At 33.8% G+C, this 25,455-nt stretch overlaps 2 protein-coding genes across 3 annotated transcripts in view; both read right to left on the reverse strand.

The window, feature by feature from the left end:
• Nucleotides 1-2,333: 2,333 nt before the first annotated feature.
• LOC134720993 (phospholipid scramblase 3-like) lies at nt 2,334-9,878 on the reverse strand. The gene is made up of 6 exons (XM_063583629.1): nt 9,541-9,878; nt 5,752-5,838; nt 4,836-5,031; nt 4,167-4,290; nt 3,246-3,348; nt 2,334-2,610 (listed from the first exon to the last, which is right to left on the reverse strand). Exons 1-6 carry the CDS (start codon nt 9,665-9,667, stop codon nt 2,510-2,512), a joined length of 738 nt encoding a protein of 245 aa, XP_063439699.1. The 5' UTR covers nt 9,668-9,878; the 3' UTR covers nt 2,334-2,509.
• Nucleotides 9,879-15,416: 5,538 nt separating this feature from the next.
• LOC134723280 (phospholipid scramblase 1-like) overlaps nt 15,417-25,455 on the reverse strand; it is a 40,343-nt gene continuing 30,304 nt past the window's right edge. Inside the window, exons 2-6 of one of the 2 annotated variants that reach the window (XM_063586902.1) lie at nt 23,199-23,285; nt 21,651-21,849; nt 20,513-20,636; nt 19,804-19,906; nt 15,417-16,844 (exon numbers count right to left, since the gene is read on the reverse strand). In XM_063586902.1, coding sequence (XP_063442972.1) covers nt 16,744-16,844; nt 19,804-19,906; nt 20,513-20,636; nt 21,651-21,849; nt 23,199-23,285 — 614 coding nt within the window. In that variant the 3' untranslated portion in view covers nt 15,417-16,743. The remainder of the gene's footprint in view (nt 16,845-19,803; nt 19,907-20,512; nt 20,637-21,650; nt 21,850-23,198; nt 23,286-25,455) is intronic. The other variant, XM_063586900.1, reaches the window with a different exon arrangement.

Here is a 25,455-nt window from a genome sequence, read left to right on the forward strand (position 1 = left end):
ATAATGCCCCTCTACTATTGTAGTTGGGGCATAAAAAGAGGAATACAATAAATTTTCATGGCAGTTTTATTACAAATCTCTTAACTAATGTACATAAGTTCCTACAAATCACAAAATTTTTCACTTGTTCAAATTATAAACTTCTATAGTGAGATGTTTAAGTTTTAATTACAATACTTTATAATTTATTATGCAAAATAATGTTTGTTCTAGAAAATATTCATAACAGAATGAAAACACTTCCAGGTACATTAACACTTAACATTTTTATTATGCACAATATTGTCCCTCACATATACGTGTAATGACATTGTTGACACCTGCTGTGTTACTCATATACAAACCTCTCAATACTAAGTTTTGTAAAAGCTTGAGGCTTGTTGTGAAGTTTCAATGAGAGACTAAAATTTCTAAATTTAGATACTAAAAAAACTCATTTAAAACATCTTTTGTCATTAAATTATTGCACTTATGTTGTTAAAGTTATTCTTGGATAGATGCCAATAAAATGTGACTAACCGGGGCGCATTGCATTTGTGCCAATTTTGAAAAAAATCCAATCTTTTATTTGCGCCACAAGGTTATATTTTATTTGCGCCAAAAATAAAAACTTCATTTGTGCCATTTGACATGTAATACAAGCAAGATATATATATAACAGAAAAGTTAAATATTCATTGCTCTGAAAGGTTTGTCATTACAGTGTTCCCACTGGATAATTAAGTTAGTTCACATTTTTTTTCTGATACAAAACTGAGAGTTACAAAGGTTTCAAATTATGTGAAGTGTTAATATGTTTGATCTTTCAATTTAGACCTTGTCAATTAAGAAACTAACAGAGGAAATAAGTCTACAATTTGTGATGACCACACATATAGATTATCGTTTACTTTTCTACATTAGTTAGAGGTATAGGGGGAGGGTTGAGATCTCACAAACATGTTTAACCCTGCCGCATTTTTGCGCCTGTCCCAAGTCAGGAGCCTCTGGCCTTTGTTAGTCTTGTATTATTTTAATTTTAGTTTCTTGTGTATAATTTGGAAATTAGTATGGCGTTCATTATCACTGAACTAGTATATATTTGTTTAGGGGCCAGCTGAAGGACTCCCCGGGTGCGGGAATTTCTCGCTACATTGAAGACCTGTTGGTGACTTTCTCCTGTTGTCTTTTTATTTGGTCGGGTTGTTGTCTCTTTGACACATTCCCCATTTCCATTCTCAATTTTATCATATGTTCTGAAAATGGAGACAAGTGGTTTAGATGTATCAAAACCTTTTATTTAGGAGGCTAGAATAACAACTGATATGGAATGCAGTGCAACGATGGAGAAAGAAAAAAAAAGGACTATCTTTTGGATTAATAGATAAATATGGTATGCACATGAGAGGCAATATTTCAAGACATGAATACATCAGGACCGTCGCTAACCAGTTTTGTGCCAGAACAGATTTATATCTTTACTATAGTGTATCGTGCTAAGAAGTGAACTGTCCCAATATTTTACTCCAGTATATAGTATAAAAAAGAAGATGTGGTATGATTGCCAATGAGACAACTATCCACAAAAGACCAAAATGACAAACATTAACAACTATAGATCCCCGTACGGCCTTCAACAATGAGCAAAGCCCATACTGCATAGTCAGCTATAACCGGCCCCGATGAGACAATGTAAAACAATTCAAACTAGAAAACTAACGGCCTTATTTATGTAAAAAAATGAACGAAAAACAAATATGTAACACCTAAACAATCGACAACCACTGAATTACAGGCTCCATGTGTTTCTTTTAGCCGTTATATTACGTTTTATGATCATGTGAATTTATAATAGAACTGTGTTTAAGCAAAGTTCTAACATAGCTCGTGTGGTTTTATGATGACTGATTTTTGAGGAACATATTAAATTATGCAAACAAAAACTGCCTTTATTATTATAAAGGTTTTTGAAGAATATTTTTATAAATTTTTTTATACTATTTACCTGTATTTACCTGAAATGTTTCAGTTTTGGCGCAAATGAAACATTGTTTGTGGGGCAAATGAAATACCAATTGGCACAAATGCAAAGCACCGACTAACAGAAATATCTCCATAATAAGTTTGGATGATGCACAGTCATCATTATTTTACAACAGTTCATAGATTCTTTGTAGTGACTTAAAAGTAGCAGCAGCTGCAGAAAACACCTGGCCTTGAAGGCATAAAACTTTGCTCAGTGCTTGGAGCACAAAAATCATGCTCGAAACAAGAAATCAAGCAATTTCATTGGTTGATTTTCGAGTATGAGTACAAAAAAACTGACTCGAAAGTTTTATGACAGCACGACAATTTATATATAAAAGTGACCCTTGAAGTTATAGCAATATGCCTGTAATACTCTCAAATTGTAAATTTATGTTTAAATTTACTACTTTCAAAATAACAATGTTTAGTTCTTTCTCATTTTGAATGAAACGGATATTTCACAGTTTTGTTATCATTATGAAAACCAATATGCAAATATTCATCAACAGCAAAATCTCCTGTCATGTTCAAAGTTGTTAAAATCTACCAGTAAACAGGCTCCTAAAACCATCAGTTTCTTTACAATATCCAGGTCTGTTAAAACTAAAAAAAGGAGAAACATCAAAAGCACACTCTATAAGTTAAACTTCTCATTGATAGTATGCTTCTACTTGAAAATCAATTTTTAAAGTAAACTTCATTTATATATGTGGTGTGAAAATTGTCCACTACTTATGTATGTATGTCAGGTGATGGTTCAGGTTGGTTCATGTCTGTCATATTTGTTTTTAGTGAATTGTTATAAATTTAGTTTTCTCAATTGAACTGTTTCAGATCTATATGTTTTCTTATTGTTGAAGGATGTACGGTTGCCTTTATTTGCTTACATCAACTTTATTTGAACTGTGTGGGATAGTTGTTGCTTTGGGCCATGGCAATCATATCACAATATACTTTATTGTAGTTTTAACATGGGTAGGCATTATATTCGTGTTATTTTAGCCCTCACTATCGCTTGGGCAAATTTAATCACGAATATAATGCCTACCCATGTTAAAACTACAATAAAGTATAGCTTGCATCAATTATTTCTTAAATAGCTCAACAATTAGGAAATATAATGCTGGCCAATTGTAAATCTGATTGACTGATAACTGTTAAAGGCCTCATTTACCACACCTAGTAGATCTGAACATTTATTACACATCTAAACATTATCGTTATATCCATTTACTTACACTCTACAAGGAAGTCATTTTTCAAGTTAAATAATTCAGCACCATCAGATTTTGAATTCTTTATAATTTTAGCAACAAGAATGTCTGTATCTGGGTCATAGACCTGAAAATAACAAATGTCAAATGTACACATTGAAAATGGTGGTTGTAATACATTATAACAAATGTACACATTGAAGATGGTGGTTGTAATACATAATTACAAATGTACACATTGAAGATGGTGGTTGTAATACAAAATTACAAATGTACACATTCATGACATTGAAGATGGTGGTTGCAATACATAATTACAAATGTACACATTGAAAATGGTGGTTGTAATACATAATTACAAATGTACACATTGAAAATGGTGGTTGTAATACATTATTACAAATGTACACCTTGAAGATGGTGGTTGTAATACATAATTACAAATGTACACATTGAAGATGGTGGTTGTAATACAAAATTACAAATGTACACATTGAAGATGGTGGTTGCAATACATAATTACAAATGTACACATTGAAGATGGTGGTTGCAATACATAATTACAAATGTACACATTGATGATCATCATTTAAGTACATAATTACAAATGTATATACATTGATGCATCTTCGCTAGCTAAGGGTTACAAATGTAAATTCATTGATGATTATTGTATTCCATTAATTACAAATGAATACATTGATACAAGTGTTTAATAGGAAAGAAAATTCATAATTCATAATTTCCCAGTGTTGTGTGTTACAAAATGTTCAATTTTATTTATTCATTGTAATAATAAGAACATTGTATTATAACTGCAACATGTTTGTGTAATTTGCAAGAACTATTAATATCATAAGTTGTGTATACCATTATTAGAAGAGTTTTAAGTGTTATCAGTCCCAAAATAATGTAACCATAACAACAAGGAGTAAACAATGTTACCTGAATTTCTACATCAGTACACCAGTTACATGTCTTCATATAACAACAGTTTGTGGTATATGTCAGTGTAGGTTCATTTTCTTTATGAGGTAATACATCAAAAATGGGATTACAACAGGTTACTCTGTAAGAAAATACAGGAACAAAAATTGAGATGGTTGTACATGTAAATTGTCCCTTTAAAGATGTATGAAATATTTGCCACTGGACTTTGAAACAGAACCCCTAGGTTATATATTACCTAAATTTATTGATCTGTCTAAATATAGCCTTCAACATAGACAAGTGTCAAGCTCTGAGTTGCCTATTGTCATTCAGTGTTGGTTGTTTAAAGATTAAATTTGAGTCATAATTTGTGGAACTAGACTGTATTGAAATTATCAATGATCATGTTAAAAATCAAAATGAATCTGGATTGATTAAAGTCTTCTAACTGACTCAGCATAATGGTCATGCATGTAATATTTGCCACTGGATGTTAAGCAAACACCAATCCATCAATCTAATCGGCCAAAGTAGTTCCTTGAAAGACTGTGTTCCCCAAAGCAGAATATAGGATAACTTGCCAGCTGGGTCTTATATATCCTTATAAACACTATACTGCAATTGATGTGTGTTAAAAGCAATTGAGACAACAAACCAACAGTTCAGAAAAACAAGAATGTTTACCTTTCTTCTATTTTACCCAGTCTGATGTGAGGTGGTGAGTTAACTGCCATTGAAGGAGGTCCTGGTGAGAAACAACATCCACGTGAACATGTCATTGTACGATAAAATGTAGCCACGTTCTCATCGTCACAGTTATTCATACGGAGATTCAAGTTCCTAGCAGCTCCAATACATTCTCTAAACAAACACATACCAGCTGTGAACATAGAGCAAAACGATGTCTTTCTATGATTTGTTGATTTAGGTTTACTTACTAGATGTTTAGTAAGCTTTAAAATTAGGTTTAATCCACCATTTTCTCTATCAGAAAATGCCTTCACCAAGTCAGGAATAAAGTACTAGAAGTTGTTTTCCCTTCGTTTGATTGTGTTTCAGCTTATGATTTTGTCATTGGACTGTCTGTTTTGAAGTTTCCTTGGATTTGGGTATTCGTATGCCCCATTTATAAGCATTATGATTTCTGGTCTGTGCGTCCGTCTCGGTACGTTCGTCCGTCCGTCCGTCCCGCTTCAGGTTAAAGTTTTTGGTCGCGATAGTTTTTTGATGAAGTTGAAGTCTAATCCACTTGAAACTTAGTACACATGTTCCCTATGATATGATCTTTCTAATTTTCATGCCAAATTAGACATTTTACCAAATTTTCACGGTCCACTGAACATAGAAAATGATAGTGCGGATGGGGCATCCGTGTACTGGGGACACATTCTTGTTGCTCTTATATTGTTTTTTGGTACGATTTTTTTTTTTATTATTGGCAATTTAAAAGGAGTAAAACAAATCAAACTTGATCAACATTTGTTTATGACTTCATTTCTCGTCAAATTTTTAAAAAAAGAAGCTCAGTGTGATCGATGATATATCTGCTGAAGGCAAAAATCTAGTCTTACTTCAAGAGAAGCTAAATGTATGTACTTACATTCCTTAATGCTGAGTATTTCATCCTGGTCAGAACCAGTTGTGTATATACTAAAAGAAGCTTGTCGAGGTGTACAGCACAAAAACACTGCAAATCAAGAAAACACATTTAAACATTATTTATATCTCATCAAGAATAAGAATTTGTTAATTCATAGGCGGAGCCAGGGAGGAGGCTTGGGCCCCTCTTTCGTTGGAAAAATTTGGTTGATTATATAGGTACCCACTGCAGCGTGACTGGAGCCCCCCCTTTTTTTTGGTCAGTCAACGGGCCTCCCTTACAAAAAGTTCTGGATCCGCCACTGGTTAACGTTATGCTATAAAATGACACAGACACAACCTTCATACATGGCTTACCTCCATGTATTTTACTTTAGACCTATCATAACATAAATAGAAAATATTGACATCTTTCATTCTTTGCAATTATTTGCCCGATAATTTTTAAAACAATATGTAGTATGATAATCTCAGGATCTCGGAAGGTTACGCAAATTCTGTCCCACATGTGGTAACCGCCTTGTTGCCTAAATTAGTACAAACCCAGTAATAAATCTATTTCGATAGGTCACTTCAGTGAAAGGGGGACGGGATTTAGGAGTAAACATCACAAATGATCTACGGGGAAGCACATAGAGATGATATGCAACAAATCTTATATGACACTAGGATAAATAAAAAGAAACCTTTTATAATGTCCGCTTGAAGTTAAAATCCATGCATATAATTAAGGACTGATACGACTTGTCCCACAATATGTTTGCACTGCCTTGGACCCACATCAAACATACCTTAGATCCAGACCAGTTCAAAAGTGTACAAAAAAGAGCGAATAAGTTCATAACATCAAACTACAACTACGAATCAGGAAGTATGACAGCAATTTTAAACAAGCTGCAATCACCACACTAAAAGATCGACGATCAAAAAACAAAATTATCCTCTCCTGCAAAGGTATACCAGATCAAGCAAATTGACTACGGGGTATTTGACCAACTGAAAAAAACACATCAAAGACAATCAAGAACATAAAAAGCCAACATTTCTTGAGACCTCAAACAAAATCAGACACATTAAAATTCAGTTTCATACAAAACACTATCAAAGATTGGAACCAACAACCACCGTTTCCAAGACCGAACACCTGGCTGTGTAACATATGTGCATGGTTAAACAATTAAAGTGGGAAAGTCTGGAAGAACGTAGGAAAACCAACAGATTATGTTTTGCTATTTAAAATCCAGCTAATAGATATAGACAGACAACAAAATATAATCCCTAGCGTTTGCTGGACCAGAGGTATAGACCACTTTTACCAAGAAAGAGCAAACACTGACACATATAGATATAGGAAGATGTGGTGTGAGTGCCAATGAGACAACTCTCCATCCAAATAACAATTTAAAAATTAAACCATTATAGGTTAAAGTACGGCCTTCAACACGGAGCCTTGGCTCACACCGAACAACAAGCTATAAAGGGCCCCAAAATTACTAGTGTAAAACCATTCAAACGGGAAAACCAACGGTCTAATCTATATAAACAAAACGAGAAACGAGAAACACATATATATTACATAAACAAATGACAACTACTGTACATCAGATTCCTGACTTAGGACAGGTGCAAACATTTGCACCGGGATTAAACGTTTTAATGGATCCAAACCTTCTCCCTTTTTCTGAAACAATAGCATAACATCTCAACATAGAAAAACATACGATAAAATATCAATTGGCAGACTAAACTCAATCAAAAAACGTATGATTACACAATGACATATGGACACCATTGTACAGTCATTCTTCTCATAGACCACCCGGCGTTTTACGTTTCCGCAAATTGGCATTACTTTTCCGCGAAAAAAAGATTACGTTTCCGGAAAAAAAAGTTTACGTTTCCGCAAATAAATATCTTACTTTTCCGGAAAAAAAGTCACTATTCCGGAAAAAATAAATTATTACTTTTCCGCAAATAGTTCAGGAATACCTATTTTTCGAAAACAAAGCTATAATAAAAAAGTGAATATGTATTAAGTTAAAGGTCATCATAAATTGTATGTAAAATACATCATTAACGTATGTTTAAAAATTACAAGTTTTGTATTTTGTTCAGGAAGAAAGTCCATCTTCTCCTTTTCATATTTCCTAACGGGTGCTTTTACAGTTAGAGTTCTAATCTTTATGTAAGGTGTTGTCTTCAGTTTCAATAAAACATCGACAACGACAAATATGCTAGGATGGCTAGCGTAAAACTGCTCGTTCAGATAGGCACGAAAAGACTCGACACCATTCGTTGTTCTCTTTTCATCGGGATCAGGAGGTGATGCCCAAATGGTTGGTGGAAATCTCAATTGCCATCTATATAAATTCCAGCATTTAATCGGCAGACCTCATGCATTTATCGTCAGATGGGGCATCGCAACTAATTCAACAAAGCATTCTTCAATCATGTTAGTTGGCAAGTAAGCCAAACCAAAGATCTCTCAATGAAGTTTAACTCACCCTTACTCGAGTAAAATAGTTATATCTAGTGAATTTTAGCTATACTGAGATCAGAACATTTTCTTTATTAAAAAAAAATATTGAAAAATATTATATATGTACATTCAAATCTTTATACTTTACCAGGTAAATTTGCGGAAAAGTAATAAATACAAATTGCGGAAACGTATACTTTAAATTTGCGGAAACGTAGTATTAGGACTTTGAAAAATTAGCGGAAATGCAATACGCCCAGACCACCAGGGCTTGAAATCAACTTTCATCTAAAACAACATCGGGGGACACGATTACTAGTATATCAAATAATTTTATTGCCATATAAATCAAAAACATGATATGTGGCAAACATAACACATAAATTATATACAAAATACACAATACAATATTAAAATACAAAATGTATCAGTTAAAATTATTGTTTTGGGTCTCCCGTCCTCAGTTCTAATGACTGTCTTATAAAGGAAACTGTATTTTTAATTTGACTGTGAAATGTGGGGTTAAGTATTATTTTAAGTTTAAGCATGTCATCTTTAGCAGTATCTTTCCACTCCGAATTGATTTTCTTTAAGTCAAAATATTATATTTATAGTGGTATTCAGAACTGCCATAAAACATATAAAAGCAGGCTTTAAGACAATCTAATTAAAATATTGATCTCTGATTACGTTATACTGCTCATATGCAGTATAACGTAATCAGAGATCAATATTTTAATTAGATTGGCTTTAAGACTACTAAATAGTACTAAATAGTTTTAATGTAAATTGGTGCATGCTTTAAATGGAAATACATCGAGACGACTTGCAATAATGCCCGACACTGTGCAACGTTACAAAGTTTTCGCAGGACCATACACATTCAATATGAATTCGGTTCCTTACTTGGAAGAAGAGAAGAAGGGGTATGAAGGGTCTTTATCACGAAATCCCGAGGTCCCGAACTAAAATAAATTTAAATCCCGACATCCATAAATTCGAAAAAAGAATTCCCGGACCCCGAAAGGGTCAACCCCGAAATCCCGAGCTTGAAAACACCCGATCCCAGAGTCCCGATAAAGGTCCTATCCCAACTCAGCATGCTCAGAAGAGAAAGAAGAAGATGACCCACTTAATGCACGTGCGGTGTCATGATTAATTTGTATTTATCGACGTATATCTATCAAGTTCTATAAAACCCCAACCTTAGGCTCCTCCGCAACTGTGAGTTCGACTCCAGGTGGATAAAGAAGAGTCTACCTATACCATTATACCAACCCGGCAGACATATAAATATAACAACATACGAACCTTCACATACATTGACATTCCGACTGACTAGAACTTCAGATAAAGTTGCAAGTTCCCTCAGGCCATTTGGTAATTCTTTCCTTTCTCCTTTACAGGGCTGATGAGTTTCCGGCACAGTGTATGCCATCTGACTTCAACACCAAAAAACTCAGGCTAAAGTGTAGTAGCCGGCCCGTGAGTTGTAATACATGTACATAATTATGTTTATGTGATCGTTTACATAATTAACTGCTATCCTTCGTATAAATCATTTAATCAAATAAATGAAAATGCTAAGTTTCATTCAACAATTTGCTAATTTAAAAACTTGTGTACATAGTTATTGACATGTGCCGGATGTAAACATTGTATAAAGTACGGGAGGTAAGTAGTTTTTAATACTTTTATGATTGAACAGTTTAAAAGGAGGCAAAGTCCAAGATGTATTTGTAAGAACAGAAGCATGTCTTTTCTTCTTAAATAAACACTATTTATCGTTCACCATACTTTGATAGATAAGTTTTATAACCAAAAGGGACATGAAAGAATACCAATTTCTTCCATTTGGTACTAATTATATGAATGAACTTCTGTTTCATCACACAACCAGTAGAGATGAGCACTGAAAGCCCCTTTTCCCTTTTTTTTTTACAGGAAATACGTCATTCAATATGATTGCTCTATTTTTTTCAGTGAAATTTTTTTCTAAACTTTTTGTAAAGATTATAGACTCTGGAGTACAATATAATATTAATTCAATCCTGAAACCATGAGAAATACGCCTAGATTTTAATGATCGCTGAAAACATCTACAAACACGATCAGCAAAAGAAATATGTGTACCATATATGAGGGTGGTAAAGGGGGTGCTTGCACGAAAAAAAACGTGAACTTAAAAGTATTTATTTTTTTCGTGCAACGTTCTATACGTTGAACGTGAAATAATATCTGTATAGAACGTTGCACGAAAAAAATAAATACTTTTATGTGAACCTTTTGTGACTGAGTCACTGTCTTCTTGTATATATTTATCTTTGTTTTACTTGACATTCCCGATTTAGTATATATACACAGTACACATTTATGTCGGAGATAATTGGTTTACGGCTTTTAAAAAAGTATTTCTTGACGATCCCTGCCTGTGTTTGAATTTTATTTAAAAAAAAAAACGAGCACGCAAACTAAGACTTTGAAAATCACGATGCACGTCCACCCTCATATATATATATATATATATATATATATATATATATATATATATATATATATAACCATATCAATGACAATTCATGTCAGCTCTAAAAGTGCTGACTACTGGGCTTGTGATATCCTCGGGGAAATAAATCTCCACCAGCAGTAGCATCGACCCAGTGGTTGTAAATACACTCATCATAGATATCAGGACTAAATTTAGTATATACGCCAGACGCGCGTTTCGTCTACAAAAGACTCATCAGTGAATCCAAAAGAGTTAAAAAGGCCAAAATAAAGTACGAAGTTGAAGAGCATTGAGGACCAAACTTCCTATCTTAGTATTTCAAAAAATTTGTAAACAGTAAATTTATAAATATAACCATATCAGTGACAATTCATATCAGGACTATCAGCACAAAAAGTACTGGGCTTGTGATACCCGCTGGGAAATAAATCTCCACCAGCAGTGGCATCGAACCAGTGGTTGTAAATAAACTCATCATAGATACCAGGACTAAATTTAGTATATACGCCAGACGCGCGTTTCGTCTACAAAAGACTCATCAGTGAATCCAAAAGAGTTAAAAAGGCCAAAATAAAGTACGAAGTTGAAGAGCATTGAGGACCAAAATTCCTATAAGTTTTGCCAAATACAGCTAAGGTAATCTATGCCTGAGATAGAAAAGCCTTAGTATTTCAAAAAATTCAAAAAATTGTGAACAGTTAATTTATAAATATAACTATATCAATGACAATTCATGTCAGCACAAAAAATACTGACTACTGGGCTTGTGATACCCTCGGGGAAATAAATCTCCACCAGCAGTGGCATCGACCCAGTGGTTGTAAATAAAGTCATCATAGATACCAGGACTAAATTTAGTATATACGCCAGACGCGCGTTTCGTCTACAAAAGACTCATCAGTGCAAAAGAATAGTTCATGTTTTCTGGCTTCAATCAATTGTCAGCAGACCAACAAATAACAAAAATGACAAAAGACTCGTCAGTGACGCTTGAATCCAAAAAAAATAAAAAGGCCAAATAAAGTACAAAGTTGAAGAGCATTGAGGACCAAAATACCTAAAAGTTTTGCCAAACACAGCTAAGGTAATCTATGTCTGAGGTAGAAAAGCCTTAGTTAATAAAAACAATTCAACAATTTGTAAATAGTAAATTTATTAATATAACCATATCAATGACAATTCATGTCAGCACAAGAAATACTGACTACTGAGCTTGTGATACCCTCGGGGAAATAAATCTCCACCAGCAGTGACATAGACCCAGTTGTTGTAAATAAACTCATAATAAATATCAGGACTAAATTTAGTATATACGCTAGGCGCGCGTTTCGTCTACAAAAAACTCATCAGTGACGCTCGAATCCAAAAAAGTTAAAAAGGCGAAAGAAAGTACGAAGTTGAAGAGCATTGAGGACCAAAGTTCCTAAAAGTTTTGCCTAACACCGCGTAAGTAATCTATGCCTTAGGTAGAAAAGCCTTAGTATTTCAAAAAAAAATGACATACATGCTTATCCAGGTCCAACACGCAATCCATGTGTTATACATTAAATGTGAAGAATTCTCATGGGAATGTCCATCTTTTTCCACAATAAACCTGTCAGATACATCAGGCCAAATAGAAGATTATCTTGTCCAACAAAATTCTTTTAACGAATCGGAAAATATATCTGAATCTGAAATAAGTCAAATTGAAACATCACTTGACTCCGCAAATATACATGACTCATCAACAAGGCGAAGAAATAACATCTGAATCATAACAGTCAACTGTAGAGGCGTGAGAAGTGAGCAAAAAAGAAACGAATTTACCACACTTTTGGATACACATGAAACCCATATAATAAATGCAACCGAAACACACCTAGATAAAACCATCTCAAATGCAGAACTCATTGATACAAATATTTATGAAGTGTACAGAAAAGATCGTGTATTTGGAGTAGGACATGAAGGTGGAGGGGTATTACACTTGGTACGAAAATATCTATTATCTACAGCTGGAATCACACTAGACACCTATTGTGAAATATGCTGGAATAAGATTGAGATAAAAGGAAGTAAACCACTTTATACAGGCTGCTTTTACAGACCACCAGATAATAATATAGAACCCATTGAAACCTTGAATACATCGCTAACCAGGCTAACATATTCAAATAATCTACCAAACCTAGTGGGAAATAGATGAAGATAACAGTTTTCAAATAAAAAAAAACACACAACTATATGGAAACCAATAACAAGTTTATAGAAGCACTTGAAGAAAACGGTCTAAAACAAATAGTAAAAGAACCAACACGTGAAGACAACATATTAGACCTTGTACTAACAACAAATCCAACAAGCATTGAAAATAAATCAGTCCAAAATGAAATGAGTGACTATAGCATAGTCATCACTGACATAAATTTAAAAGCAAGTACCAAGAAAAGTATATATTGGCAACATGAACGAAATAAATAAACAACTAGATAAAGAGCTGAATAGTTTTATACAAAAAGCAAATACAAGTACCATACAAGAATGCTGGAATGATTTTAAAGATATATTGTCACAGGCTAAACGATCAAATATCCCAACTTAAATACTGTCAACTAGATGGAATGTACCTTGGATCAATCGAGAGATTTAAACAATTACTAGTATCAGAAACAAAACAAAGGGATTACAACAAGGCAAAACGTACCAATAATGAAAAACACTGGAAAGAATTTAAGCTCCTGAGAAAAACAGTAAAGACTAAATTAGAAGAAGCACATCAAAACTACATATCACAACTATTGGAAGTAGCTATATAGACGAAGAGGGTGAGAGAAAAACACCTGTTGTTGGAGGAAAGTTTTGGAAATGGTCAAATCAATGAAAAGAGATCCCCCGTTGAGTAGCACTACTTATATCAAATGGAAAACATATGGACAGCAAAGAGAAAGCAGGATCACTTTTAAAACCATCAATTTGTAACTGTTTTTACTGATGAACATACATCAAGTCAACCAAAATTAAATGGCAGCCCATCGCCTGATATAGATCATCTAGAGATAACAGTCGAAGGAGTAAGAAAACTACTTACAATGTCAATCCGAAAAAAGCAAATGGAACAGATAACATACCGAATAGAGTCATAAAGGAATATGCTACAAGTATCTCGACATACATAACAACATTATTCAAGAAAACATATGATGAAGGGGCTGTCCCAAACGATTGGATAACAGCTATCATCACAGCACTTCTTAGAAAAGAAGACAAAAGCTTGCCAGTAAATTATAGAGACCTGTTTCATTGACGTCAGTTACATTCAAACACATTTTTCAACATCTTGAAAAATATGAAATATAAGTCGATTACCAACATGGCTTCACACAGAAAAGATCATGCGAATCTCAATTAGTAACAGCAATTGAAGATAGCGCAAAACATCTAGATAAAAAATAGCAAGTGGATATGCTTATACTAGATTTCAGCAAAGCATTTGATGTAGTGCCTCACATACGGCTTCTGCAAAAACTTGAGCACTATGGAATAACTGGCAAAATAAAAGAGTGGGTAAAGGCCTGGCTCACACAACGACAGCCGTGTGAAGCAGTTGAAACAAATGCCTTTGTAACATAAGTAGTACCACAAGGTACAGTTTTAGGTCCATTGATGTTTCTTTTGTACATCAATGATATTGGAGATGACATCAAGTCAAAACTGCGTCTTTTTGCAGATGACAGCCTATTATATCTAGCAAAAGACTGCAAAGATGACTGTAACCCACCACAAAAAGATCTGGACAAATTGATTGACTGAACATCTTAATGGCAGATGAAATTGAATGCCTCAAAATGTAATGTTCTAAGAATAACCGATAACTATCACATGCATGGCCAAGTTTAAAGAAAATGCAAGCCAAAACCCATAGTTTGGAGTTCAGTTTACTAACACTCTGAAATGGGATATACACATCAATAAAATCATGACAAAAGCAAATAAATTATTAGGCTTTCTGGGGAGAAACATCGGCAAACCCCCAGAAGAAATTAAGAATAGAGCATATCAAGCCATTGTCAGACCAAACGTCGAATATGCTAGCAGTGCATGGGATCCATATAAAGAAAACCACACCAAACAGATTGAAATGGTGCAAAGAAGATCATTACGTTTCATCAAACATGAATACAGCAGAGAACCTGGGTCAGTTACTAGTCTAATGAATGAGCTAAAATTACCATCATTAGAAACTTAACGGAAAATAAAAAGGCTTTGCTTGTTTCATAAAGCTTTACATAAAAAGATAGCCATAAATATTCCAAATTATGTAGAACAACAAGGCAGGACAACACGGAAACACCACCAAAGTAAATTTAGAAACCTTCAAACTTCAACAAACATCTACAAATACAGCTTCTTTCCACGTACCATCACAGACTGGAATACCCTACCAATAAGACTGTTAAATATAGAAGATGCAGAGGCATCCAAGAACAGCCTCACATCTTATTTAACAGAGTAATCACGCAACAAACATTTTATTTTAAATTCACATGTAAATATGTTTTTAATGAGTTCCATATTGATTTACCAAATTAGTACTTGCGTGATGGGTCATAGACCCTTTGCATTTCAACGATGTAGATGTAGGTGTTCTCTTCGATGAAGTAAGTACTTAATCACATAACTACGGATTTTCAAGGTTATTTAGGGGCGTTTTTTTGCTATTGTAAAACATGTTTATAATATGCTTGTCTTTCATTTTTTATATATGCTTTGTCTATATGCATTTTTATGTTTCTTTGATACATATATGACGTGGCTCTGTACTTATACATCCCGTCATTACATGTATTATGTAAGGCTTTGGCGAAATTTGTAAACCTGAGATGCACTGGCGTCCTTCTCCGTACAGTTGAGACTTTTAATAGTTAAAATTCTGTAAATCATTTATGAACAAATTTTCATGTACTGCTGTACAAAAGGAATCTCTATGGTTAAGCTTTTGTAGTTTATGGTACATACTGGAGTTCGAAAATGTAGATGCTGAATGATTTGCTGGGTGTGTTTGAGTAAGATTTCTTTGGATGTTTGAAAGTGACAACTCTGTGGCATGCGAGTTTAATTGTGGTTGTTTCGTAGATGTTGTGTTATCTGTTTCCCATATTACTTTTACTCATTTTGTTTAAGTAATTTGTATATCAAATTTTACCTGTCGGTTTGGTAAATAAAGTTTATAGTAAAGTTACCTTGTGGACTAGTACGAAAAAATCCGTCTCTGCATATCGAGTACAAATTCAAGTCCATAATATGCATATTGAGTTAACATGTTCTGACCTTGAATATGCATTTTGATTTGCCACTGGAATTCAAACAGCCATCCACCTATTCATCCCTTCATCTCGAACCTATTTTTAGAATTTTGACATGTCATTGATAACTTGTAACGGTTGTTAAAAAGGAATGCTAACCATTCCGAAGCAGAAAAGTTAGTATTACCCATTTCCGATTTAAAACAGAGCGCTTACTATTCCAGATCAGAAATGGAACTGCTTTCTTTTTATAAGCATACAAGGTTCTAACTTCAGCTAACCATTCATGAACAGTAAATGACTATTTTTGTACTGCTGATCATTTCGGAGCAAAAAAGGGCACTTTAATATTGACGTGTTGCTGAAAACACGACGGGTTCAACTTGTTAACCAGAAAAAGATATTTAACGGTGGTCAAAAAGGACTGCTAACAATTCCGGGGCAGAAAAGTAACTGCTAACAATTTCGGAACAGAAAAGTCACTGCTAATCATGTATGTAAGAGTTGTACACAGTATCACAAAAATGTTTGAGAAATAAATAGAATTACTAAATGCCTGCTTCAATCTTGATATTATAGTTCTGTAAAGATCTGTAAAGTGTATAATATTTGACTGACTAGATATATATAAAAAAAAATATATGTATAAAAGTTATGGTTTAGCATAAATTTCAACAATTCGGATATTTCATATATTGACTAAGACAGCAATTGTTCAAATCAACAGCAGTATCTTCGATCATGTTCAAAGTTGTTAAAATCTGCTAATAAACAGGCACCTATCACCATTAGTCTTTTTATAATGTCTAAGTCTGTTAAATCTGAAGAAGAAAAAGAATGCACAGAGTTATCTCTCTTGTCACGTTCTAAAACATTTGTGTGTGATAAGTTCTGACTTAAAAGCTAGACCGCGGTATACAGTTTCACACTTTGTATCCTTTATGTTGCGATTGATTGATTGGTGTTTGTTTTACGCCGTATGAACACAAACATGCTATATTGCGCACAGGCAGATTTAGGGGGGAGGGCAGGGGGCCCGGCCTCCTTTTTGGGGAAACAATTTTGTTGCTTATAAAGGGAATCACGGTAGCGTGACTGGAGTGGGCCCCCTCTTAGGCAGTCAGTGGGCCCCCTCTTAGACCTGGTTGTCGTTTGTTGATGTGGCCCATAAGTGTTCCTCGCTTTTCTATATTTATAAGTTAGACAGTTGGTTTTTTCGTTTGAATGGTTTAATACTTTTGGAGCCAGTTATAGCTTGCTGTTCGTTGTGAGCAAATGCTCCGTGTTGAAGACCGTATTTTGACCTAAAAATTAACACATTGTGACTTGGATGTAGAGTTCTCTCATTGGCACTTATACCACGTCTTCTTATATATATTTGAATTAGTTGTTTACAACATTTCTCGATATTTTTTTCTAAAGAACCACGCGAAGCACATTTGCATATGAAATTTTACCAGAAATGTGGCCATCATTAAAACATTTTTTTGCAATTTTTAAAAATTCTGGAAAAGATAAAAGGTAAAACTAAGATGAATCTACACTTGTCATTTCATATATATGTTCACTATTACGTTCGAGAGATATAATAATTTAGGAGTTATAAACATTATATGACTTGTCTGTGCATGTTATAGTAGCATTGTACAAACGAAAATTTGTAATGCAATATTAAATTAGTGCAATGTCCTTACCGTCCGAATTGTAGCCTAAAACAATTAGCTTGATGTAAATAATGAAATAAACAAGCAACCTATAAATCTTAATCGCCAGAGTTTAACTATTGAAATAGCAAAGCAGTAAAAATATTAAGCTATAAAGAAATAAGAAGATGTGGAATGAGTGCCAATGAGGTTACAACTCTCCATCCAAGTCACACTGTGTAAAAAGTAAACCATAAAAGGTAAAAGTACGGCCTATATCACGGAGCCTTCAAGTTCGCTCAAACCAAACAGCAAGCTATAAAAGAGGGACGAAAAAAACCAAAGGGACAGTCAAACTCATAAATAGAAAATAAACTGACAACGCCTTGGCTAAATTAAAAAATGAAAAAGACAAACAGACAAACAATAGTACACATGACACAACATATAAAACTTAAGAATAAACAACACGAACACCACCAAAATTTAGGGGTGATCTCAGGTGCTCCAAGGGTAAGCAGATCCTGCTCCACATGTGGCACCTGTCGTGTTGCTTATGTGATAACAAATCCGGTAAATAGTCTAATTCGGTAGGTCACATTAATGAAAGGGTAGGGGATTGTAGTTACGACGTAAGGAACATATCCGATATCATTTGTGAAACGGTTATTCAATAACGGTTAACCAACTCGTAATGGCGTCCGTAAAATTTACGAAGGGATGAGTTCAGATGATAAAGGGCCCCAAAATGCCTAATAAAAAAAATTCTACCAGGAAAACCAACGGTTTAATCTATGTAAATAAACAGCTGCGCCATAAGCGCATGATACGCCAGTCACGTTTTCAAAGAAAAAGTTCAATAACGTCTCAATGTCATATCAGAAATATATAAAAATGAAACGAAATTTACGACAATAGATATAAACAATTCACCAAAGGTCATGAGAACTGCTGAAAGCATTTTTGAGTTGTCGTCCGAAAAATGAAATAAATCTCCCCTTTTATGAAATAAAACCCCATAACTCGGAAATGTAAAATCTTAAATTTATAAAAATCAAAAGAAAGCTTACGTCAATAGATATTAAGTATTCACCAAAGTTTCATGAGAACTGCAGACAGGATTTTTCAGTTCATGTACTTAAACTGGAAAATTCCCCTTTTTTAATGAATAAAACCCCATAAAATGATAATTCTAAAATAAAAAAATAAAAAAGGGAGCTCACGTCAATAGATATTAACAATTCAGTTTTTAAATAAATTGGTTACAGCGTTTTTGGGTTAATGTCCGACATGTTGACGACGGAAGGACTGACTGACAACGGTGTACCATAATACGTCCCGTAAACGGCCGTATAAAATCGAGAAACACTTATGAACAACATCAACCAATGAATAACATGTTCCTGACCTAGGACAAGTGCAAACAAATGCAACGGGTTTAAATGATTTAACAGGCGCCAACATTCGCCCTAACCTGAAATAGCAGTATTTAACTTACATTTAATTTACAACATAGGACGATATAATCGGTTTCAAAAAGATGTACCGAAAGTAAAATCTTTCATCCACTCTAGTCTAGCGTGAACGACCTAAATAAAGTTAAAAAGATTTGTCCTATACAAGAAGACTATATTATTTTTAACGGTATTTGCTACCTTGAATTTTATAATTAGGTCATGCCATTAGCAAGTGTATTAGTTGTCCATTAAATATTGTATTGGCCATAATAAAGATCACAACTACAAAATGTATGCCGAATAGTCGGCAAGTGAATTAGATTTTATGTTATTTTCTTGCAGTTATTACTAATGTATTGCCATGCACTTAATATTGTTAGTCTTTGATCAATTTTCAATTTTATTATTTTCATATAAGGATATACTGGTGCGTTGTTCTTAGTGAAACATTGTTGGTTTAACTGTGTTACCATATAACTTCGGAGGAATCGCAGTTCTGTAAACACAGTCTCCAAGTTAAGCAGAATTGATACAAAAGAATTAAAATTTACAACTTATATACACATGTTTAACCAATCCCATTATTTGATAGATTAAATTTTAGCATTCTACAAACAATCCTCTGTATAAGAACACACACTAATACTCTTTGAACAAAATTTGTAAAAGATTATACTTACATTGTACAATAAAATCATTTTTAAAATTACACCATTCCAGACAATCGGATTTTGATTTCTTTACTATTTTAGCAACACATTCTTCTGTGCTAGCATCATGGACCTAAAATAAACGTGAAGTGAAATTATGTGCCCGTTGTGACAAATGCTAACACAAGGTTGGATAGCTTATTAAAGGGGTATGACATGTAGCTGTCAAATTTATGTTCACCAATTTGACTCAAATTCTCATGTATGATTTATTACATACTACATATATCCAAATTATAAAAAGTCAAAAATACAGTACATGGGTTCGACCGTATTAAGCTTTGGTGTGACATCCGAAGACTACCGACGGCTATGTAACCCAAAATAAAAAAATAAAGATAGATAGCGAACTCATACAATTGGATTTTCTAGGTCTGTTAGATATCATACTATAGATTAAAATATCAAATTGAAGGTCACAGGGAATACGGATTGAATGAGGTCATAATATTCACTTGTAATGCACGCTATATGCAGGTATTCCAACATTACAGAATCTTCAATACAAAATGTCATGCATCACGCAGAGGTAAAATTGAGAATGGAAATGGGTAATGTGTCAAAGAGACAACAACCCGACCAAATAAAAAAACAACAGCAGAAGGTCAATTTGTAAGGTCAATTAAGTCATTTGTACCTTACAACTCACGTGAACCTGCTTTTCCAACAACATACTTACAGTTATTTCTAGATCAAAACAGAGTCCACATGTTTTTATGTAACAACAGTCAGTATGATATGTAAGCAAGTTTTCATTGTCTTTATAATTCATAGCATCAAACCGTGGGTAGCAACAATTTACTCTGGAATAAAAGTGTATAAAATTTTATAACCATGACGAAAAAAAACACATTAAAAGTACTAAAAGATAGAACCATTCTAATATTCTAAAAAGCATTTACGTAGTTACAATTTTTACCATCCTAAAAAGGTATGGAGTACTTTGAATTATCATACAGTGCGTCAACATGAAGCAATTATTTTGCTCCGGTATTTAATACATATATATTGTAAGTGTATTCCGTATCTAATATATTCTTCTATCTGGGACATATTCCCAATGTTACATCTCATTCTATCCCACATCATAAGGACACAAATCAGAACACTCATTTGTTAAGTAATATTTTTCAACCTGACGTGATAATCGAATGAAACTAATAGCTTCGCACCATGGTGCGAAGCAATAATGACATGGAAAACGACAGTGACTTCCGTAAGGGACACAATGCACATTTTAATAAATTATCCTTTATCTATGTCATCATAACATATTTATCTGTATCAGAACAAATAGAAACCTCATTATGATCATTTAAAAATTGAAATAATTATCACGAATATTCAGTTTAGTAGGCGGACGATATAAAAAAGAAGATGTGATAAGATTGCAAATGAGACAACTCTCCATAAGAGGCCAAAATGACACAGAAATTAACTACTATATAGGTCACCGTACGGCCTTCAAAAATCAGCAAAGCCCAAACCACATAGTCACTATAAAAGGCCCCGAAATGACAATGTTAAACAATTCAAACGAGAAAACTAACTAATTATCTATTTAAAAAAAATGAGCGAAAACATAAACAAACGACAACCACTGAACTACAGGCTCCTGGCTTGGGACAGGCATATACATACATAATGTGGCGGAGTTAAACATGCTAGCGGGATCCCAACCCTCCCCTAACCTGGGACGTGGTATAACAGTACAACATACAAATGTAAGAACGAACTATAAAAAATAGTTGAAAAAGGCTATACTCATCAGATGGAGAAAATACAAGTGAGTTGACTTATTTAATATGACACTTTACCTTTCCTGTATAGTTCCTATCCTGATATATGGTGGAGAATTTATGCCCATATTAGGTGGACAACAGGCAGAACCGCAACACCCACGTGTACACGTCATAGAACGTGAAAAGAACGCTACATCTTCATCTTCGTTATTGCTCATCCGAAGCATTAGATTCCTTGCCCCTCCTAGACATTCACGGAACATGCACATACCAGCTGTTATAAAGAAAATAAACACAGACATTTAAGAAACACATACATCCAAGCTGTTATAACGAAAATAAACACATACATTTAAGAAACACGTACATCCACGCTGTTATAAAGAAAATAAACACAGACATCTAAGAAACACGGCTTTATTCTTTAGCAGCTTACAAGAAGTATAAAATAAAATACGATACTGGGGCTATAACATCGAAGATAACCCCAGACATAAAGGTAACATGCACAGTATGTACAAACCAATTGTATGTTCACATCATTGTCTCTTTGGTCTTTGGTTGATTGTTGCTTCATTGGCAATTATGTTATATTTAATAATATAACAAATTAAAACAAACTATGCACTTCTCATGGTCTTGCTTCAATTTACTACAAGACAACACAACACGTGCCTTATGCATTTGTATTTCTATGGTTCATTTGTTTTTGTTTGATTGTTGTGTACGCGTATTGTAGTAATCGTCCTGTTTTATACGCCCGTTTACGGACCATAATATGGTAAACCGTTGTCCGTCCTTTCGTCTGTCGTCAACATGTCGAACAATACAACAAAAAGACTTTGATGAATTTGCATGAAACTTTGATTTTATTTATTGACGTAAGTTTCCTTTCGATTTTTATAAATTTTAGAATTACGTTTCCGAGCTATGAGATCATATATATAAAAGGAAGATATTTTACAGTTTTCGGACGATAACATTAAAGTGCTTTGTGCTGTTTTCATGAAATTTTGATGACTGTTGAAATAATATCCTTTGAGTTTTTGTTTCTTTTTAATAAATTTCTGATATGACTTGAGGAGTTGTGGAACTTATTCTTTTAAAAAGCGACATACGTATCATATGCTCATGGCGGAGCACTTTATCACATGTCTTCGTTTCTTTATTGTTTGCTCGTACGACGGATTGTATGTTGAGCTCATATGCTGAGTTATTTGTTCGCACTCATGTTTTTCATGTCAGGGCGTTTCATATCCAACTGTACGATATGTGTTTTCTCCTTGTTGAAGGCCATGTGGTGACCTATAATTGCGTATATCATTTCGGGGCCTTTTATAGGCTAGCTGACTATGCGGTGTATGGGCTTTGCTCATTGATGAAGGCGGTACGGTGACTTATAGTTCAAGTGTTAATTTCTGTGTCATTTTGGTATCTTGTGGAGAGTTGTCTCATTGGCAATCATACCACATCTTCTTTTTAATATATCTACTTCTTTCTAACTCTGGTGATAGTTGCCTCATTGACAATCGTACCATCCCTTTGTTTTCATATGAAAGGATATGCGAGAGAAAAATATTCAAAAAGACGATACAAACAGAATGTCTAAAAACATAAACTTACATTCTTTAATAGAGAAGATTTCTTCTGGTGATGTTGAACATGTAGAAACAGTAAACGATGCTTGACGGGGAGTACAGCATAAAAAAACTAAAATACAAATAATTAAAGTACAAAGGAGAATGTATACAAGAGTGACGAGAAGTACAGCATAAAGCGACTGAAATAATAAGACTGGACTGCGACGAGGAGTATAACATAACAACTCTGAAATGATAAAACTGCACTGATGAATACTCTGAAATACTAAAACTGCACTGATGAATACTCTGAAATACTAAAACTGCACTGATGAATACTCTGAAATGATAAAACTGCACTGATGAATACTCTGAAATACTAAAACTGCACTGATGAATACTCTGAAATAATAAAACTGCACTGATGAAGAATTCAGAACGAAACTCTAAAATGATCAAACTAAACTGACGAGCAGTACATCATACACACTCTGAAACAATAAAACTGGCATGACGCGGAGTACAGCATTACCATTCGTTAATCATATTATGACGAGGAGTACAGAATGAAAACTCTGTAATAATAAAATTCAGTATAGAAGCTCCTAATGGCTTTCACAGGAAAATGTTAACAGACAATGTCACTTTTGTATAAATTTTCTGCCGGTGTCAGCATAATTTTGAAGTCTTTTATCTTAAGAATAGAAAAAAAACTACTAGGTGCCGAATATAAGCAAAGAAAAAACGCTACTAATTAACGCTCTTCACTCACTGGCATGTTGGGACGTCTCTGAAGCATTAACGGACACAATATGTATTCAACATCCAAGGTTCTCAATAATGGATTTCTACTTTAACGTAAAAAAAACACAAGAGTTTATTCTGGTCAGTATTACTGTGTTCTTTATTCGTAATTCCCTTGATTAAAACTGATACCATACTATAAACAGATTGTTGTGAAAAAAACGGTTCTTGATCCTTCGCATTCACATATATTCATTAACAATGACCTAAGTCCTTGTTATACAAGATATGACTTACATAAATATAAATGAGACGGTACAATGTCGCTGATTTCGCAGAGTTGGAGAAAACATTTAAAAAAAAACATATAACGGAAAAAGTACCCATCTAAAAAAATGATATTTATTTGGTAAACTTGTACTCATCCGAGTGGTTCTAGACAGGAGGGAACTACGAACGAAGAAGAAGACTAGCGGAACATCGTGCAACTATAAGATTGGAATCAACATATCTTGAAACTTGCACAAGCGGAACATCGCGCTTCAACTACTAGTATAGCATTTAACTTAAGATTAATAAAAACTTGATAAACTAGCTGAATATCGCACTTAAACAATATATCATTAAACTTAAACAAGCGGAACATCGCGATTTAACTACTAGTATTAAACTTACGATATTTACAAACTTGATGAACTAGCGGAACATCGCGCTTAGACTATAGAACAGAAATAAAGATATCTTTAAACTCACCGCGCTTAAATTTAAGCATAGTATTGAAATTAATCTATCTATAAACTTGAACCAGAGGAGCACCACGCTTCAAATGTAGGATTGAAATCAAGATATCTATAAACTTGTACTAGCGGAAAATCACGCTCCAACTGTAGTATTGAATTAATATATCTTATCATGCTTATAGTACTGTTATAGCATAATCTTTAACCAGCAAAACATCGCGATTCAACTATATTATTGAAATTAATCTATCTATAAACTTGTTCAAGAGGAACAGCGTGCTTCAACTGTAGAATTGAAATTAAGATAAAAAAAAACGAGTAAAACTTATCCATTTTATCATAATATGATTTTCCAACCTTGTCAAAATTTGAAGTTATGATTGTTCCAGACATTCTGATTTTCCTTCATTATTTTTTAATATGAAATGTTGTTTTGCAGTCTCATATCAAAATAATGTATTAGTATCAATTTAATAAATTTAAATATTAGTTGTTAATACAAACTTTTGATATTTTTCAACAAACTGCCAAGAGCAAACAAATGGAACACGAACTTATAGGAGAAAGCCCAGACTCAACACCTATTTTCATTTACAGATGGCTCTTGTCGGGAATTTCAGGACCATGTGGAGAAGGAGTATTTATATATACCAAGAACCGAAAAGGAAGCAGATAAAAAAACCAGTAGCTATCAAATACACCATAGTATTAGCTGAAATAGTATATATCCTGATGGGTTTGTTACACTGCATTTACCAACTTAAAGAATAGTTCACTGCTTGTTAATTTATGAATCATTGTCATATTGTTTAGTTT

The sequence above is a fragment of the Mytilus trossulus genome, chromosome 6 (assembly GCF_036588685.1).
Source record: "Mytilus trossulus isolate FHL-02 chromosome 6, PNRI_Mtr1.1.1.hap1, whole genome shotgun sequence".
In the NCBI taxonomy this organism is placed as follows: Eukaryota; Metazoa; Mollusca; class Bivalvia; order Mytilida; family Mytilidae; genus Mytilus; species Mytilus trossulus.

Excerpts from the sequence above, each read along its gene's own strand:
- LOC134720993 (XM_063583629.1), bottom strand. The coding sequence starts at position 9,667 with ATGGCATACACTGTGCCGGAAACTCATCAGCCCTGTAAAGGAGAAAGG. Across the intron at positions 5,839-9,540 it reads GAATGTCAATGTATGTGAAG|TGTTTTTGTGCTGTACACCT; the intron begins GTTCGTATGTTG and ends CTTGATTTGCAG. Across the intron at positions 4,291-4,835 it reads CTGGGTAAAATAGAAGAAAG|AGTAACCTGTTGTAATCCCA; the intron begins GTAAACATTCTT and ends ATTTTCTTACAG.